The 17,465-nt window shown below is 52.1% G+C and overlaps 1 protein-coding gene across 1 annotated transcript in view; it reads right to left on the bottom strand.

The window, feature by feature from the left end:
* Positions 1–17,465, bottom strand: part of ASTN2 (astrotactin 2) — a gene marked incomplete at its 5' end in the record, with an annotated part of 343,253 nt that overhangs the window by 6,783 nt on the left and 319,005 nt on the right. The window contains 2 exons of the mRNA XM_084272571.1: positions 1,522–1,705; positions 2,746–2,846. Coding sequence (XP_084128697.1) covers positions 1,522–1,705; positions 2,746–2,846 — 285 coding nt within the window. The remainder of the gene's footprint in view (positions 1–1,521; positions 1,706–2,745; positions 2,847–17,465) is intronic.

The following is a 17,465-nucleotide window of genomic DNA, read 5'->3' as shown; positions in this document are numbered from 1 at the left end:
TATTGCCAGCCCCCTGGATGCAGGTCCATGGACCTGGTATTCCTGAGCTGTGATCTGAGTCCTACCACCCCTCTCACTGCACAGCAGGTGCAGTTCCTCCAGACAGGCTGCTCTTTAAACTCCCAGAAACAATCTTCTCCCAACCCTCCTCAGAGCACAAACTGTATAGGAAAGAGAAAATATTTCTAGCATGAAGCTGTGTGCAGGTAAGGGATGAGGTGACGTGCGCTCGCTGGCATCCTGGCATGGTGTCAGGAGCACTGCAGGGCTAAAATTTAGGAGGACTTTGCTAGTGCCTACAGCAGTGAGCTGAATTATTCTTCTGGGAGAGAGGGAAGGTGGAAAAGAGAATCTTGGAAATATTTACAGTTTGTATGGCAGCTGTATTCCATGGTGAGGATCAAGCTATGCCAGGTCAAATAGATAGAGATGTAAATGAAGGAAATGTCCATGAAACATGCTATTTAGGAGAGAGAGCCAAGCTGACCACATACAGATCCCCCTCTGATGACATCGAATAGTAAATCTACAGACAAAAGTAATAATGTTTTTGCCAGCTCCTCAGCTCTGCTCTGCCAGGGGCTCAAAACTGCTGGCACATACAAATAATCCCCTACATCCCCAACCGCACGAGGAGGCAGCAGGTGCCCAAAGCCACACCTGGGCCCATCGGTCCTCTCCTCAACTGTCTATGGGAAACATGGTCTGGGTGTGGGGGTCTGGTCTGAATGCAGGATAACAGAACAGATCTGTCCCAGGTGCAGAATCTGTCTGACCATGGGGGGATGGTCCTGGAGATCACACCATGCTCCTTGAAACCAATGGGCTCCAGAAAAAAATGCCCAAAAGGGACTCTGCTGCTCCTCATTACCTGGATGTCTGACACACACACAAACACTATGATACAGGGATGGATTCACCCTGTATTCCTCAGAAAACCTCCAAAGTACACAGCTGCCTCTGTACCACAAGACATGATAGCAAATGCCTGTTGCTGTATACACCACTCAACACGGATGTCTGGCTGCATTGTGCTCATTCCCTCAGTCACCTTCTAGCTGTCTGCCCTGCAATTAGTCAGGGCATCTTTGAACCCTAGGGGAGCCTCAGTCACCTACCATGGCTTTACAGCTGAAAAGGATCTGAGTCTACACCCAGCCCATTCACTCTGTCCCAGGCCAAATCCACCTCATTTGTCCCCCCTCACCAGCCTTCCACTCAGCCTTTCCCACACACTCAGCTCCTTATCTGCAGTACCACCTGCCTGGTTGAGGCTGGTTGCTTGACATCTCACAAGCATTCATCCAAAGCCCATACATCTTCTAGATGCTCCACAAGCATTCATCCAAAGACCAAGCAGGACCTGGTTGTCCTAGGGAATGGCAGGAGAGGTTGGGGAACACCAAAAGGGGACTTCTCTCAGCTGTGAGGAGAAGGACGTGAAGGTCGCTTCCACAGCAGCCAAGCAGAGGAGTGCTCCAGGAGACAGGACAGGGGAGGACACAGAGAAGGGACAGGTACCTGGGCCCCAGCTCGTCCTCACTGCGCCAGACGAAGTCTCCAAACTTCTCGTAGTGGGAGTTGTAGTGGTGCTGGACTCGGAAGAGCATGGAAGCTGAGACCTCCATCAGCGTGTTATAGGCTGTCTGCTGCTCCTTCCCACTGGTGTAGCCGTTGTAGAGGTTGTAGATTTTGTCTGCTATCTCTGGAATAGGACATGGGATTAATGAACAGGCAGAAGGTGCTACCATAGGAAAACAAGCAAAGCCCTTGGGAGGGCTGGCAGGAGGGACTGGCATCTGGGATGGCTGCCAGTCTCTTGGGACTGCCTGCAGTGGGGGTGAGTGACCTGGGGAGCATTCAGCAATTCCTCAAGCTGATCCAGCAGTGAGGAATATGAGCTTATTGATAACAAGATGGTACTCGAGGCAGAAATACAGCACATCCTCATTGTGGGCATCTACTAGGGCAGCTCAGAGGTATTAAAGAAGAGGGGGCACTCTCTGCTGTAGGAAAGGATCTCTTTTTGGAAATGAAGAGCACACCAAATCCCATCTCCTCCCTTTTATTTTGTCTCCTGTTCACTTGTTTTTCCTGGGAAAGCTTAGCAATAACATGAAACAAAGCATTGACAGAAACATTCTTTGGTGTGCTTCTCAAAATAGAAAGCAAGCAAGAAAGGAAACACATAACCTGCCTTTCAGTGAGAGGAACCTGTTTAAATTTGAAAGCAGCAAAGCACTCTGGCTGTGAGAACAAACGGGACGGGTTTCCAAACTGGAAAATGCAAATGTGAGAAGTGGTTCAGCTTGTGCTGCTGTTTCTGACCTGAACCTGCTGCCAGCAGCACCCTTTTAAACACCCAGAGCTGACAATGTCCTGCACCCCTCATTGCCCTGGCACAGCTGGGGCTACATCTCTTGCTTCTGCTTGCTCTTCTTCCAGAGGATGTGTGTCAAACACATGTTGTTATCTCCCATGGCTGTGTGTGGGGATGGGTGCCAGGGCGCTGTGTGGCAGAAAACCACGGGACCCATCAGCTGCCCAGCCAAGTGGACTTTGCTACGGGACACTCACAGTTTGTCACCCCTCCCCAGGTTAACATCTGTCTGTCTGCCTGTGGTGAATTTACAGGAGCCTTCACGCCGGCAGAGGAGCGACTGGAGGGGCTTGCAGGGGTACCATGAAAAGCAAAACTGGCAGCAAATGTCTTCTGTGGTGGAAACAAGGCATCTGAACACTGACCTTCTGCCTTGCTGTCATCTACCAGTGGGCAGGCTGTCCTCAGGGTGACCGTGCTCAGCTCTGAGTGTCTCCCTCGCGTATCCACCGCATAGAGGGTAAATCTGCAAGGCAGGAAGGAAAAGGAAAATAATGTCTTTATCCCTCAGTCCCACACTGTCAGGTTGTTATGGGAACCGGCCTTCACAAGAGAAAGGAAAAATGTGGTCCAGGCTCCTATCAGTCAGTTTTGGCATCTCAAGGAGATGTGAGACAATCTCACATCTCTCTGCTTAGACCAGATCGCCCAGGGAAAGGAGCCAGGGCCAGGGGATGGGCCACCACGTCCCCACACAACATCTGCTGAGCTTTGTTTCCTCTCCCTCCCTTGAGCCTGGGAGCCCAGTGGGGCTTTACCCTGCAGCCTCCTGACTGCGAAAGGACACGAGCATCTCTGGGGTCGCTGTGCCACGCAGCGATGCAAGCATTATAACACTGTGGTGTTTGCAAGCTGGGCTCCTCTCCGTCCCTCCTGAGAGAGGAGCAGTAATTCCTGCTGAAAGCGGGCTCTGTGCTGACAAGTGACAGCTCGTACACATCCTGTGAACGGCCCTCGAGGTTGTTTGCTCCCTCGTTTCCTCACCAGGGTGGGGTTGGTAAAAGGGTGGGAATGGTAATTTCACACTCGAAGCTAATGGAGAGCATCTGACAGTAAAATACAGCTTTTGTGCTGGACAAAGCATTGAATAAACAGGCTATGGCTGCATGGGATGTCCTGGGATGCTGAGCTCAGAGTCCTGTTCAGCATATCAAAGCTCCAAAATGGGAGTGCTTCTTCACAGCAGGGGCGACAATCTTCTGTCCACTCTCCCAAAAGGCATCAGTTTAGCAGTTATTCACTCTGAGCCAGGCATGGAAACTCGAGCTGGCTTTGACAAAGTGCAGAGGCTGCCTTGAACCCCTCAGCAGTCTGAGATGCCTGATGTGGGGTACCCAGCTCCCAAGAAATAACCCAGCCCGGCTCCTTATCCTAAGGTAAAACTGAGCAGCTCTTGCAAGCAAGTGCAGAGAGTGCCATAAAAGCAGCTGAAGCTTAAACGGGATTGAGACCCTGAGGTATGTTTACTCAAGGAACTGTCCTAACTCCTAAGCATCCTTAACGGGGACAGCAGTAATGCCTCCCTTTTCCTCATCCCACACACAAGCACTGCCAGCCCCACACCTCATCCCCACTGGCCCTGCACACCCCACACACGGCTGATAAGAGCTGACATCTGCACGGTAGCAATTCCCAGCACAGGACGTATTCTCTCTGAGCAATTAGTATTAGATCCTTCTCAACGCTGTCAGTCTGAAAGGATGCCAGCAGACTGCCAAGGAACCCACTTGTGTGTAGGGACAACTCCCATTTTCACAAAGCTGGGGCATGCAGGGGATGCACACGCTGAGCTCACCCAAGGAGATGCTATTTAACTCTCTGGCATGACATCATTTTCCTTAATTTACAAGGAACGCTGCTCAGAGTGGGAGCATCTCAGGAAGGATGTCCACACTCTGCAACTTCACAAGTACCACACACAGGCTGTTCTCCCGCTATAATTAAGGGACAGCAACAGAACAATAGGGTAATATTGAATTCAGGGCAGGGGCCTAACTCCAGGGCTTTACACCACATCCCAGAGGTGCCACCATCATTCCTCCTCCTCTCAACAGATGAGGGTTCAAGGTGAGTAAGGAGTAGGGTACATCAGCAGCCTGGCAGCATGGATCTCCTCTCTCAGGGTCCAGAAAGCAACAGCAACAGGGGCACTCGCTGTTGGGTGGGGGAACCCCGGCCCCAGTGAGACCAGGAGCTCTGCAGTGGGAAACCTGGGCAGAGAACCCAGTCCTGCTGCCCATGCCGGTGCTCAGCAGCAGGCAACACTCTTCTTGCTCATCAACATCAGCACAACAAGCAGTAAAAGGGATTAACAAGCTGGTTACCTCTGCGAGCTGATCTCCATCCCCAGCCTGGGGTCACCTGCTTAGCCACAGCAGCTGTGTTGTTGTGTTTCCTTTTATGAAATGGGTGAGCACGGTTAATGTGTAACCTCTGCTCTGCCCGCAGCGGCTCAGTCAGTACAGCTCCATTAGCTCCGAGGCAATCAGTGCCAGAGCACTTTCCTTGAAAAATGGCAGACTTTTATGGAAGCACAATTGTAATATTCAGCAATTAGTGCCCACATCACCTATGGCATTGCCAGCGCGGTCAGGAGGAAGCATCTCTGCTTGGCAGGGTGTTAAAGCCCTTCCACCCCTTTGGGTGATGTTAAAGACCCGTGTTAGCCCTTCCACTGCACTCTTCCCCTCTGCCCAGCATGCACAGGAACAAAGTCACTCAGCTGCCAAGAGCAAGAGCATCTGTACTGGGCAGGCCTGGGTTAAAAAAATATTTATCAACAAACAAGCCCTTTGCTTCATCATTTTACTGATGATATAAGAAAAAAAAAACCCCACAAAAACGTAAATGGGAAAACATGAGAGACAAAATGATTTTGATCTGTTCAAAAATTCCTTTTTTGTGAAAAGAATTAATTGCTTTACCTCACCTGAAACTCATCCTGCCTTGAGAACCTTAGAGGACAGCACCTCGTGTCCACTCACTCTGAATAGGATGTTTTGGAGTCAGCACCAACAAACGCATCTTGGGTGGACGCTGGCAGCCCCGGCAGGACACAGCCCTCTGCACCTCCTTAGCTCCTTCCAGTGAGTGATCTCAGAAGGTTTTAACATTCATTATGGTCCCAAAGATCACCCCAAAGCACAGCAGTATTGATAGCTCTGTTCCATCGATGGTAAACAGAGACACTGTTTGCCACTCTGTGGCAAAACACTATCCTGGCCAGTTAACAGCATTGCATAAAGTGCTGGGCTTTGGTTTGTTCTTTTATTCCCAGAAACAGACATTTAAGGGAAGAGAGAGCTAACATCCATGGGTCAGTGTAAACCTGGCATTAATGGGCAGATCTCACTTGCTGCATCCAAGAGAAACCTCCAGCAGATGCAGGAGTGGAGACACTGGCAGGGACAGGACCAGCCTGGGCCCAAGAGGGCAGGAAGAGGAATACTGAAGTGAGCACGATGGAGAGGGAGGGAGGGAGGGAGCTGCACAGAGCACATGGCAGGCTGGAGTCCAGCACTGCAAGGCTACATGTAGATCTTCCCGCCATACACCAAGGATATAAACAGGCAGCATCCCCACCAACACTGACAGAGCTGCATCTGATTATGCCAACCCAGTAATTTTTAAAAAATAACCCAAATAACCCCCCCAAAAAAGGTCCAAGAATGGTTCTGAGCATTTTGCCCAAGGCACAGGGTCTCCAGGGTCAAGTCAAAGTCGAGAACAAAGAGGTCCCAGACCCACACTTGGCACATGGAACCACATCAACCAACCTGGATTGCCATATGGTGGCTACGGGCTGGCAAAGCCTCCTTCATAACCTGGAGGTGCTTTGTTACCAATAACCTTTCCCCACAACATTTTCTCATGCTCTCGCTGTGCTTTCCAAAGGAGCTCGGGGCTACCTGCTACTGCCTCACAGCTGATCCTCTTTTTCACCCGTCTCTTTACTAAAATCATACATGAACACTGACTTTTCTAGAAATACTAAGAGAGATTTTTGACCAAAGAGGATCCAAAGAGCATTTCACCACAGGAAGTACATATGGTCCTGGCAGAGATCAACCCCTCCATGCCTGGAAATGCTGCCACCTCTGCAGCAGAACACAATGTGTGAGGTCCTACAATGATAGAATCACAGAACACTTTGGGTTGGAAGGGACCTAAAGGTCATCTAGTTCCATCCCTCCCCCCCCCCCCCTAAAGTAATGCTGCTTAAATGTGTGCTATGAAATCTAAACTTATCAGGACCTAAAGGAACTTTCTGAGAGCGATTGAAAACAACTAACATGGGGCCTCATGAAACCTCAACACCACCTTCCTCATAGATACCCCATCCAATATTGGCTGGAGCCCGAATTTTATCACTAGGCTTAAGATGGTTTTTTGGGAGAGGAAGAGAAAGCGCAGCGGGTGCTAAAGCTTGGGTTCCTGGAAACCAGTGATTGTGGAAGACTGTCAATTGTGTTTAAAAAAAAAAGAAAAGAAACTATGTTTCTATCCTTTCTCAATGCAGAGGGAAAAACCCACCCAACGACTGACATTCTAAAGGCACAAAACCATAAGGCTGAGTGTGAAACCCACAAATATTACTTATTTACAGACAACAACACTGACTTGTGTTTTTTTTAGCTCCCTCTCATGATGGTCCTGATGTTCTGAGTGCTTTACTCATGATCCTTGTTTGCGGGAAGGGAGATAAGGACTTCTGTGCCTGCCCTTCCCTGGCTCGGCGGCTGATTTCTCTCTATCCTACAGAGATACCGCACGCGCTCCTGTTCTGCCTTGCACACTGCTCTGCCGGAAGCCTTTGGGCTCGTGCAGCTGCTCAGTGAGAGGCCATACCACAGATGAGCTGCAGTGGAAAGGGTCTGGTAAGGAGTCCAGTAAGCTCTCCTGCAACCACCAAACCCCTGTGCAAAGTCACCAGGTGCCTACGAGTCTCTGGCTGCATCCAAAAGCAATGGCTGCGTGCCAACCCTGAGATGCACTAAGGAGTCCCCTGCACTGCGTACATGGGGGACAGGGCAGAGATGCTGCTCCAGAGTCCAGCACCACGCAGAAATACAGCCTCATGCTTTCTGAAGTGGTGCAACCACAGGATGCTCTTGCCAGCAGGGCTTGGCTTAAGCTTGGCTGATAAGACTGGGCTTGGCGCCTGGCTCTGGTCACCATGAGGCTCTGCTGCTGGCTCCGGAGCTCAGCACAGGGTAGACCTGGTGGGTGTCACACACACAGGGCAATGGATTCTCTCTACCACAGCAGTGTGGGTACCCCAAACCCGTGCCACCAAGCATGAAAGCACCAACCCTGTGCTGCCTGAGGTCGCATCACCACAGCGTTACATGCGTGTCCTACCATCACACCTCTGGTCAGCCACAGCTTATCCCTGCCTTTTGCACAGCCCGAGGTCTCCGGGCTCGCACGCAACCAGCGCCGCGCCACAGAGGCTGGTCCAGCATGCTGACACACACACATCACACCCCTGCTTTGCCAGCCCTTCTCGCTTCCTGTTCCAGCTGAAAAACAATTTGGAGGCCTCCGTTTAAAAGCCCTCAGTGGACCAGCTCTTGGCAGCCCCTGCCTCCCCCCTCCCTGGTGATCTCAACACGGGGACGGGGCACGAGGGACCTGAGGCCAGCAAGGCTCGGGCTGTGCCTGGACTCAGGCACGTGCAGAGCGGAGCAGCCAGGATCGGCACCATGATCACACGCGGGTGTGAACACACTCCTCACACCCAGCACTGTGCACGCCCTTCCACTCAGTGGAGTAAACACTGTCCTCTCCCGCTCTTAGTACCTTCAGCTCCCAGACACACCAAGGTGAGGGGCTTGCTGGAGGCAGCCAGGCTGTGAGGGTGCACGCTTTTTGTTCTGATACTCATAGCAGAACATCAAACCTTCATCTCAGCATCTCCTGGCTGCAAAAAACATCAATAAATTTAGTTACCCTGAAAGACTGACTATTCATGCAAGGTGGGGGAGCCATGGGATGCTCTGGGGTGGAGCGGAGCTGAGGGTGTTTTACAGCTGCATGCCACAGGGTGTGCATGGTCCATGGGACCACTGGGCACCCACCCACCCATGTCCCCCCACTGTGGGCTTTGTGATCAAGCTTTCATTGATCACCATGGAGCAGGAGCGGGGCTTGACTGCCAGCAGCAGTCTGGGAAGGCGTAGAAAGGGGATGGGGGGTGTGTTTAGTGCAAACATTCCCAAGTCAGAAACCATTACAATTTTAAAAGAAATCAAATGGAATAAGCAGCAGCCTGTCCACACAAGCCACAGGAATGCAGCTCAGCTTATTGGTGACTCTGTCATTTGAAATCATTCCGAAAGGTAAATGAGAACAAACCCCCCTGGTTTCCGTGGCAAATACCAAGCAGACAATAAGCAGGGAGTGGGTTGTGGAAGGAGGGGATTTCTTGATCTATTTGCTGGGCCCTGACTTCAGGCTTATACCATGCCTGTGTCCTGGTGGCAGGCACAAGGTGGGCTGGTACCCTGGCACAGGAGCTGACCACGCAGCTCCCCCACTGAGGTCCTGCTGCAGGCTGGGGATTTGGGCTGAGCTTTGCAGAGCAGCCAACATCCTTGTGCTGTTTCCCCAGTGCTGGCACCATCCCAAGCATCACACCAACCAAATGGTAGGGCACATGAAGCCTGGCAGGAACACGGGGAAGCGCTGAGGACAAGGGGCTGTGCTGTGACCTCGGGCTGTGCCGGCGCAGAGCGGGCAGCTTGTCCTGGAAAAGGAGTTTCTGTGCAGCTCAGTGCCTGCTGCACGCTGGGGAGAGGCACCAGAGGTGACAACAACCTGCTGCCACCACCCAGCGACTTGCTGCTTACGTATCATATACCTACTGCAAAAGGACCAATGTCTCCTGTTTGCATTGCCATCACCTTTGACTCTGCCTTTCCACAGAGCCTACACAGCAGTAACAAAAGAGTGGATAGTGCCATTCTGAAAGAAACCGGCTTCTGGAAATCTCTCCTCACAGTTCTACCACCCAAGAAAAGTCCCATTTGTAACTGGGCTTCTTTTAACCATCTATGACAAGCAGCCTTGGTCCCATCAGTGTGGTGGAGGAACAGTGGTCACACCAGAACACTGAAGCTTTGCACTTACACACATCCCAAGACCATCAGTAACCCATTCTCACCAGTCACACTTCTTTTTCCAGGGCAGACACCATGAGACCAATCATTCTCCTTCAACAGATGCATCCCAACAATACCAGCCCACAGGTGTCAGATGGAGAGAGAGAAACGTACCTGCCACAACCTGCCTCAGGTATCCGATGCCTTTTGGAAGTGTATGAAACAGTGCCCATCAAACTCTCCTGGCAGAAGGAAGAGCACAGCCTGCTCTGCAGAGTAAGAGAAGACCTCTGGCAGAGGGTGCAAACCACAAGGGCCACAGCTGCCATGTGCCCCTGCACGGCAAGATGTGGGGACTAAAGCAGCATCCAACGCTCTCTTATCCAGCACCTGGATTTGTCTGAGGCAGTGGCTGCTGTCCCCTGGAAGCTGGGTGGCACTGAGAAGATGACAAGATGGGGGAGAAGCTCACAGGAGACTGCTGAGCATGTCTATATGCAAGGTCAGTCCCCAGGTAGGGAGAACAAAGTAGCTCAGCTGGACTTGGATCATCTTGAGAGCTGAGGGACAGGACAATACCCCTCCATGACTTCTGGCACTGAATAGCATGCAGAAAACCATGCTGCTCCAGGTTTCCTAGGCTTGCCCTCCCTCTCTGAGCTATGAGGCCATGGAGGGACAAAACCTGCAGTAGGCAAGGTGTGAGTACTGGGCTTGGGGCAAGGTGGTCCTCTCCTCTCCTTGGCAAGGCCAGGGAACATCCCAGGCCACCCAGGATGTGAATCCTCAAGTCCTTTGGTGGAATGAAGAACCAGAAGGAGGTGGTGCTGTGCCACTAAGGGCTGGTGCTTTTATCTCCAGAGAAGCAAAAGCAGCTTGTACCAGCCTGTCAAGTGCCAGAATCCCTGTTCTGCTGGGACTCACCAGGAGATCCCAAACAAAGCCTTTGGACAAAGGTCAAACAAGTTGCCTCCAACTCCCTGTGCTGCTGGAACAGTTCCACCCTCCATACCACAGCTCAGATTGGCACCCGAGGCTGCAAACCACAGGGGCTCATCCCGCTCAGGCTGGGATGTGTCAATGAGAGCTGGTGACGGATCGAGCTGTCTTGGGCTCAGCAGGGCCAAAGAGGGCTTTCCCTAGGTTCTGCATCCCACATGTCCCTCAGGTCCTGCCACAACCTTCACACGAGTACCACAACACCCATCAACCCCTCCAGATCTCCACAACCCCCCTCCAATGGTCCCTCTGCTCCCAGGGCCAGGCTATCCCCAGGTAGCATCCATATCCTCTCTCCCTTTATGTCTGGGACAACCCTGCTGCTCTTCCCTCAGCCACAGACACCCCCAAGACTCCATCCCCAACTCTGCAAAGGTTACATGGTTAGGGGCAAGTCATCACTCTGAGGTTTAGCTTCTCTTCTTTGCACAGATCTATGGGTGGGTGGCTTTCAGCCCCATCTGAAAGCATTAGTCCTAGGTGCTGGGTAGGTCTCCCAAGAGAGACACATCACTTCAGTACCTTCCTTGGGCTACTCCTGGGATGGCTGCCATCCTCCTCCATGAAGAGACAGCAAGGCTTGGGAAGGCTGTTGCTGCAGATGAGAAGGCTGCTCAGAAAGAGAGAAGGAATAAATCAAACTCTTCCTCCAGTTGCGCCAGAGAGAAAGGAGAGACAAGCAAGGCCCTGGACCCCTGCAGTGAGCTCCACAATGGAAATGTTTGCAGCTAACCAGACCAGCCGTTCAACCTACCAATGCTCTGCAAAGCTTGGCTATCGCTGGCCCTGGGGAGATGGGGGAGAGGAAGGTTGTGACCCATGGCAAATTGGGAAACGATTGCCCCTCCCAACCTCACAGTCACTCTAAACAAGAACCAGACACTCCACAGTTTGCTAGCCCTGGAGATCCCCTTAGTAGGGCTTGTTCTCATCCTCCTGGGGGCTTGGCTTCCAACTGGGCTGCTGGTTGAAATCCAGCCGAGGCTGGTAGTGACTTCAAAAGGCAATGTCATCTGAGGAGTAGTGGGTGGTCCACATCAAGCAAGTTGATGGCTGACTGTTCTTATATAAGCCACCACAATAGGGCCTCCTGCTCGACAGCCTCAGAAGAAAGGAGAAGAAGTGCTGCATCGGTCGCGGGGAATGGAGCCTGTCCTCAGCCCCAAGGGTGGTCCCTCTGGTGCATAGTGAGACACTTCAGAGAGGTGGACATGCCCTTCTGTGAGCAGAGGCTGTCTGCCTATTTCTATCTAGCTACTGATCTCTCCCCCTGTTGGGTTTATCCCCAGCACTGTTGGCCAGCCTTTAGCGTCACCCTTTGCATGAAATAAAGCAAAACAAAGCATGACAACAATGACAGCACAGAGGGAATGGCTCAGAGGAGAGGGATGCCTCCACTCTCTGCGCTCACAGCATCCTAAGGCAGGATCCAAATGCGCCAGCCTCCAAGCGAGAGGCATCCACACCCTGCACGGGGCTGGGGGGCCGGGAAGGGTGGCCAAGGGGTCCCTGCTACAGCTCCACAACGTCGGCACAGGGATGCTGCAGGGGGAGGACAGTGGCAAGGCAGGGATGCTGCGTGCCAGCCAGCCCCGGCAGGAGGACACCAGCCAGGTCTGTGGTCAGTGCTGCCCGCTGGCCACTCCCCTGCGCCCTGAGGCCCCCGAATTGAGGGAGGATGGGGCGAGGGGCTGGCAGCGGGCAGGAGAGTCTCACAGCTCGGGCAGGCAGACAGGGAGGGTGGAGGGTAGAACGGGGCGGGGGGGGTTGGAGGGGGCCCTGAAACAAATAATAAAAACAAAATCCCAGTAAGCACGTTAGAATTCGTTTGAAGTGCAGAGAAGCTTTCAGGCAGGGTTATGTACATCTCCCAGCCCGGCGTGATTTACACATTCCTTGCAAGCAAAGGAATCTTCCCTGATTTGAAGTAAAACAGATGTTTTGGGTTTTTCTCCCCAACCTCCCCCCCCCTCCTTTTAATCATTTCTTTATTGGAATGATGGCTATGGACCCAACCAGCCCAGAGCGAGAGCCCTGCTACCCCCAGCAGGACTCAACCAGGACCAAAGACCCACTGTGCTGTACCTCAGGAGAGCACCTTGTTCGTCACTGCAGTGGCCACCCTCACGAGTGTCTGGAGGTCTGGAGCCAGCCCTGATCTCCTGCAAATGCTGCTCCAGAGGCATTGCACCCTGCAGGTTTCTCCCTGTGCTTTTCCCTCTGCACGGAAGGATTGCAACTCCCAGCAGCTCTTCCTCCTATGCAGCCAGAGCTAGCACAGAAATCCTACATCCCTGCTCCACCAGCACAAGCCTAGGAGACCTTCTAACCTCAGGTTCCAGGAGACCTGTTGTGTATGATGGTGGGACCTGCCAGTGCTCCTACACCTCAGCCTCACACTTCACATTATGCTCTAACCTAACAGTGTCTGTTGAGAAGGGCAGCCTGGCCAATGCCCGCAGACTGGCAGCAGGGCAGCACCTCCTCTGCTCACACACCCCAAGTGGAACAGCCCAGCATAGGGGATGGTGCTGAGTAGGCACGTTGGAGCAGGGACCATCTCCTGGTTTGAGCACTCAGCCAAGTTACTTTACCCCTATTTTTGTCCCATGTTTTTCACCCAGGAAAGTCATTTGGGGAAGGAACTTCCTTTTCCCAGAGGGATGCACAGCATCTAGCACAGCGGGGGCTTCTGAGCGCTGCAAACTACCAGCATACCCATGCCCTTGAGTTTACACTCAGAATAATAACTCATGGCCAGTAGCAAATCCATCCAGCTCCCCCCATCCTTCCTTTTTTTCTTTTCAACCCTGTTGTTGTTTCTCAGTACTTCGTTGGTGGCAGGGCGGGAAGGGTTTTTGTAACACATTCACGTACCGTTGGGACTCACTCCCCATTCCCGTCTGGTACAAGAGATTGCACAAGAGAGAGAAACAAACGGGGATGAGGAAATGCCTGTTTATGAGAGGCAGCGCTGTCATCGTGAGCAAGGGACCCCCCGCAAGAGAGCCAGCCTGGGAGCCAGTGGAGAGTTTCCATTCTCTCCTAACACTCCATTCATGCCTTGTTTCATACCTCCCCGGAGGCTCCGCGCCTGGCCGCGGTCCCACAGCATGGCGCGGGACTCGCACCCCCCCATTCGCTGCCTTCCCCGAGACATGTTTTTTTGGGGGAAAGAGAGAGGGATGTTGTTGTCTCATAAAGATAATGAATTGAGAAAGAGCAGCCCTGTGCTGTCGCATGCACTCCTTGTTTTCCTCCCGCAGGGGCGAAGCGGATGCTCCCTCCTGCATCGCCCAGCTCCCTCCCCACCACGTGTCTCACCTCTGCCCGCTCCAGGCACGCACCCCTGCTGCCCGTATTCATGAGGATCCTTGTTAGCACCCGTTGTGGAGGCTGGCATGGGCCATCCCCCCTCAGTGTGCCGCAGTCACTGAGATGATCCTCCTGACCCGATCGGGAGCCCTCCATATAATCCAAACCACATTGCTGCCTGATCGGATACAGGCACTGGAAAATAACCTTGACTGCACCAGTCTGGAAGAGCAAGGGATCCTATATCACCACTATGGATGATTTAGGATCAGGCATCATTTACAGATGACACAGAGAGGGTCTCGTGGCTAGCTACTCCCTGCCCAGGCATCTTCCCCAGGACAGTCCCTGCCACACCTCACTTCAGATGGCTCTAAGCTGACATCACCTGGGGGCAATTACTCCTGCAGTCATGAAACAGCTATGGCTGGTCTCTGCATTCCCCCATGCATTGCGGAGCTTCCTGTGATGGGGCTGGGGTCCCCCCCAAAACAGGTGGGGTATTACTAAAACCAAAAGCAGTCACCCATGCATGTACATTGCACCCCGCTTGGGTCCCTCTCCCTTCTGCTCCTGCAAGTCCCCTGTCTCCCCTCAGCATTCTCCACACATCTCAATTTCATTACCTCTCATCTTGAGCTGCCTATTACATGCTTTTTGCCAACATAAATATTTAATCCCAGTGCACTGCACAGAAAGGCCCTCATGGAGTTAATGCTTCAACTCATGTTTCTGTGGGGAAAACAATTCGGTGTGTGGCAGGTACCAGCCAGAGACGAAAGCTGGAGGTGGCTGTGTGGGGTGATGCAGGTGGGCTTCACATCACAGGGTGGGCTTCATGTCATGAGGTTTCCCTCACCTGCCAGTGCACAGGGCTAACCAGCTACATGATCCCACGCTGCTTCAGGCATGCACTGCCACAGGTATGCTCAAGAAACATCTCAAAACACACTTGCATGCTCAGAGGTTGTTTAGAGCAGGATCTAGCCATGATTTTGCCTCAGATGGGCTACAGGATAAGGGTTATGGGATGGTGGGATTATGAGGCTATAGGGTAGCACTAAGGTACCGGTATGGGCAAGACCCCAACAAAGCAAGGTGTCCCAGCCTGCCAGATCCAAACCCATACACAGTACGGACAGGTAGCACTGCAGACCCCATCCATGCTTTTCCACATGCTTGGGTTTGGCACTAACAAAGGGCAGCACCCACAGGGACGTGGCACCACAAAAAACCCTAACAAAGCCCTCAAACCCAGAGGGCAGAAGAGGCAGAGGGTAGAGACGTGACACTGGTACTGCTGATGCTCCCCAGAGGCAGCTTGTCACTCGAGTAAACACATCACAGCCTGCAGAAGTGCTGCAAAACTTGCATTTATAGGACCACCCTGATCAGCTTCTGGTTCCCACCAGTCCCTGACATACTGCCTTGATGGGGATGAGCCAGGTGGGCAGATGTATACCGAGCATCCCCACCACATGCAAGAAACAGGTATTGGTGTGTATCGAGTCCCCTGTGTGCAGGATGTGTACTTGCTTCCTCCACACCCTGCTGCAGAAAGGCTGAAGGACTATGACATTGCAATGATGCAAACCAAACAGAAGATTACAGTATCCTGTCTGACTGGGGCTGTGCAGTGAGATTAAGTGCCAAGGCTGTTTCCATACCTGGAAGGAAGGAAAAATGATGCCAGGGGCTGGCACACTCCAGACGTAGCTCAGGTTGCTGCTGTCATGCACTGTGCTGTGGCTTCCCCAGCAGAAGCCAACAGGAGAAAAGATGGAAGAGCAACAGGCCCCAATTCAGGGGTATGACACCCCAGAGCTGAGTAAAGGCAATCACCTGAGCCCACCTTACTGAGCTGCCCAGCCAGTGGCCCTGGGTGTTTGGGCAAACATCTACTAGAGGTCCCCAAATGAGGACTCCCTTTGCTCTCCTTCCTGCCAGGGCAGTGGGTCTCCACACCCAGCTCCATCAGCTCAGCTAGGCAAGACAGAACCTTGCCCCTCCACCCACTGTCCCCTGAACAAAACCCAACCCTCACCTCCTAATTCTTTTTTTAGAAACATTTAAATTATGACATAAGCTTTGGCTCCGAGGGTTTTCAGCCAAAGCCAGGGTATTTTCTTTCCCCTTTTCATAACAGAAACCACATTGCCAGATAATCAAATTTATCTCATTCCTGATGAGGGAAGTGAGCGTGTGTGTGAGGTGCCCAGGAGCAATGAGGGCATGTGTGCTGGGAGCAATCTCTCTGAAGGTACTCAAGGCAAAAATCCTTGGTAGAACAAGGCAGCATCAGACTGGGGAGACCAAGCAGGAACAAAGTGGGTCATAGCTTCAGCAGTGAGCAACACCCATAGCAAGCCCCACCATGTAGATGCGAGCTCTGCAACTAAGCAGCCACTTATTGGCTTCATCTCCCATTTTATTATGCTGTTCTCCTCACTGTACAGGTAACCCAGCATAGGGTGAAGCTCAGATTTCCCATGTCTGGTTTACAGGTGGGAAAACTCAGGAAGAAGCAGCTTCTTTGAGGTCACTTGCTAGCCTTGAGTGTCTCCATTTTACACTGACCTACTCTGGTGCAAATTCAGCTGAAGCCAATGGGAGCTGTGGATCTCCCAGTGAAGCCCTGATGATGGTGGTCCCAAAACTGGAGATGCCTGAATTCACTGGTTACTTTTGCAAACACAGATTCTGCAGCAGAGACTTGGCCACCTAAGGACTAACTTAACTTTTACAGGCAATGAGGGCTGTGAACCCATTTAGGGATTTCTAAAGCCTCAGGACATACAACTGAAAAAGGACCCAACATGTAGGTGCTCCTGACAAGTCTACTTTTAAGCAAAAGAGTTCAGCAGCAGTTGCAGTGGACAAACTGCAGGCCATGCCCTACCACATGCCTGCCCTATCACAGGAACCCAAGGCTGCCTGAGGTCTAGGGAGATCACACCTCCTTTCCACACCACCAAACAGGGCACCAGCACAGAAAGCCCAGATGCACTCACTATCCTCCAACTAGTAAATTACAAGCAGGCTTCTTTCACAGAGGGGGAAACAATCCACAAAACAACGGAATAAGTTAAAGGTCACTCAAGATCTACTGGAAAGCAGCTGGACAAACTCCCTGCAGCTAGGAAGTAGCCTTGTCCTGTGGCCTTGAGGGGGAGAAGGAGTGGCAGGGCTAGAGGGCTTGCTGCATGCTGAGAAAATCCCAGGTGGCACAACCAGGAGGTGGGTGCATACAGACATAATGCTCTGCACAAGACCAAGATTAAAGGAGAAATGTAATATTTTTAAATATGCAGCACAGCCCCACACACACACACACAGGATAATTAAGATAACAAAGTGCTCCTTGGGAGACAAGGCTGGTGAGAGACCTTGTGCTGTTGCTACAAGAAAAGGATGGGGTGGGATGTGCTACAGGTGTCCTTTGGAAAAATGAAATAAAAAAGAATGTTATGGACTTGCAGCTGTATCAGAGATACATGCTCATTGCTGTCCTGGGACAGGTGTCATAGGTAATGGTATCCCAACTTTCCCTTTAGAGTGTGGAGGAAAAGGTGGGCAGGAGGGATTTGTTTATGACTTATATTTGGACGAGCAATACCTTTGGGATCAAGTATCCCCTTGCTTTTGGGTCCTGGGGTCCCCTGCAGAGT

This window comes from Gallinula chloropus, assembly GCF_964237585.1.
Source record: "Gallinula chloropus genome assembly, chromosome: 18".
Classification (NCBI taxonomy): Eukaryota; Metazoa; Chordata; class Aves; order Gruiformes; family Rallidae; genus Gallinula; species Gallinula chloropus.
The sequence above is the reverse complement of the archived record's forward strand: the minus strand, read 5'-3'. Positions and strand labels throughout refer to the sequence as shown.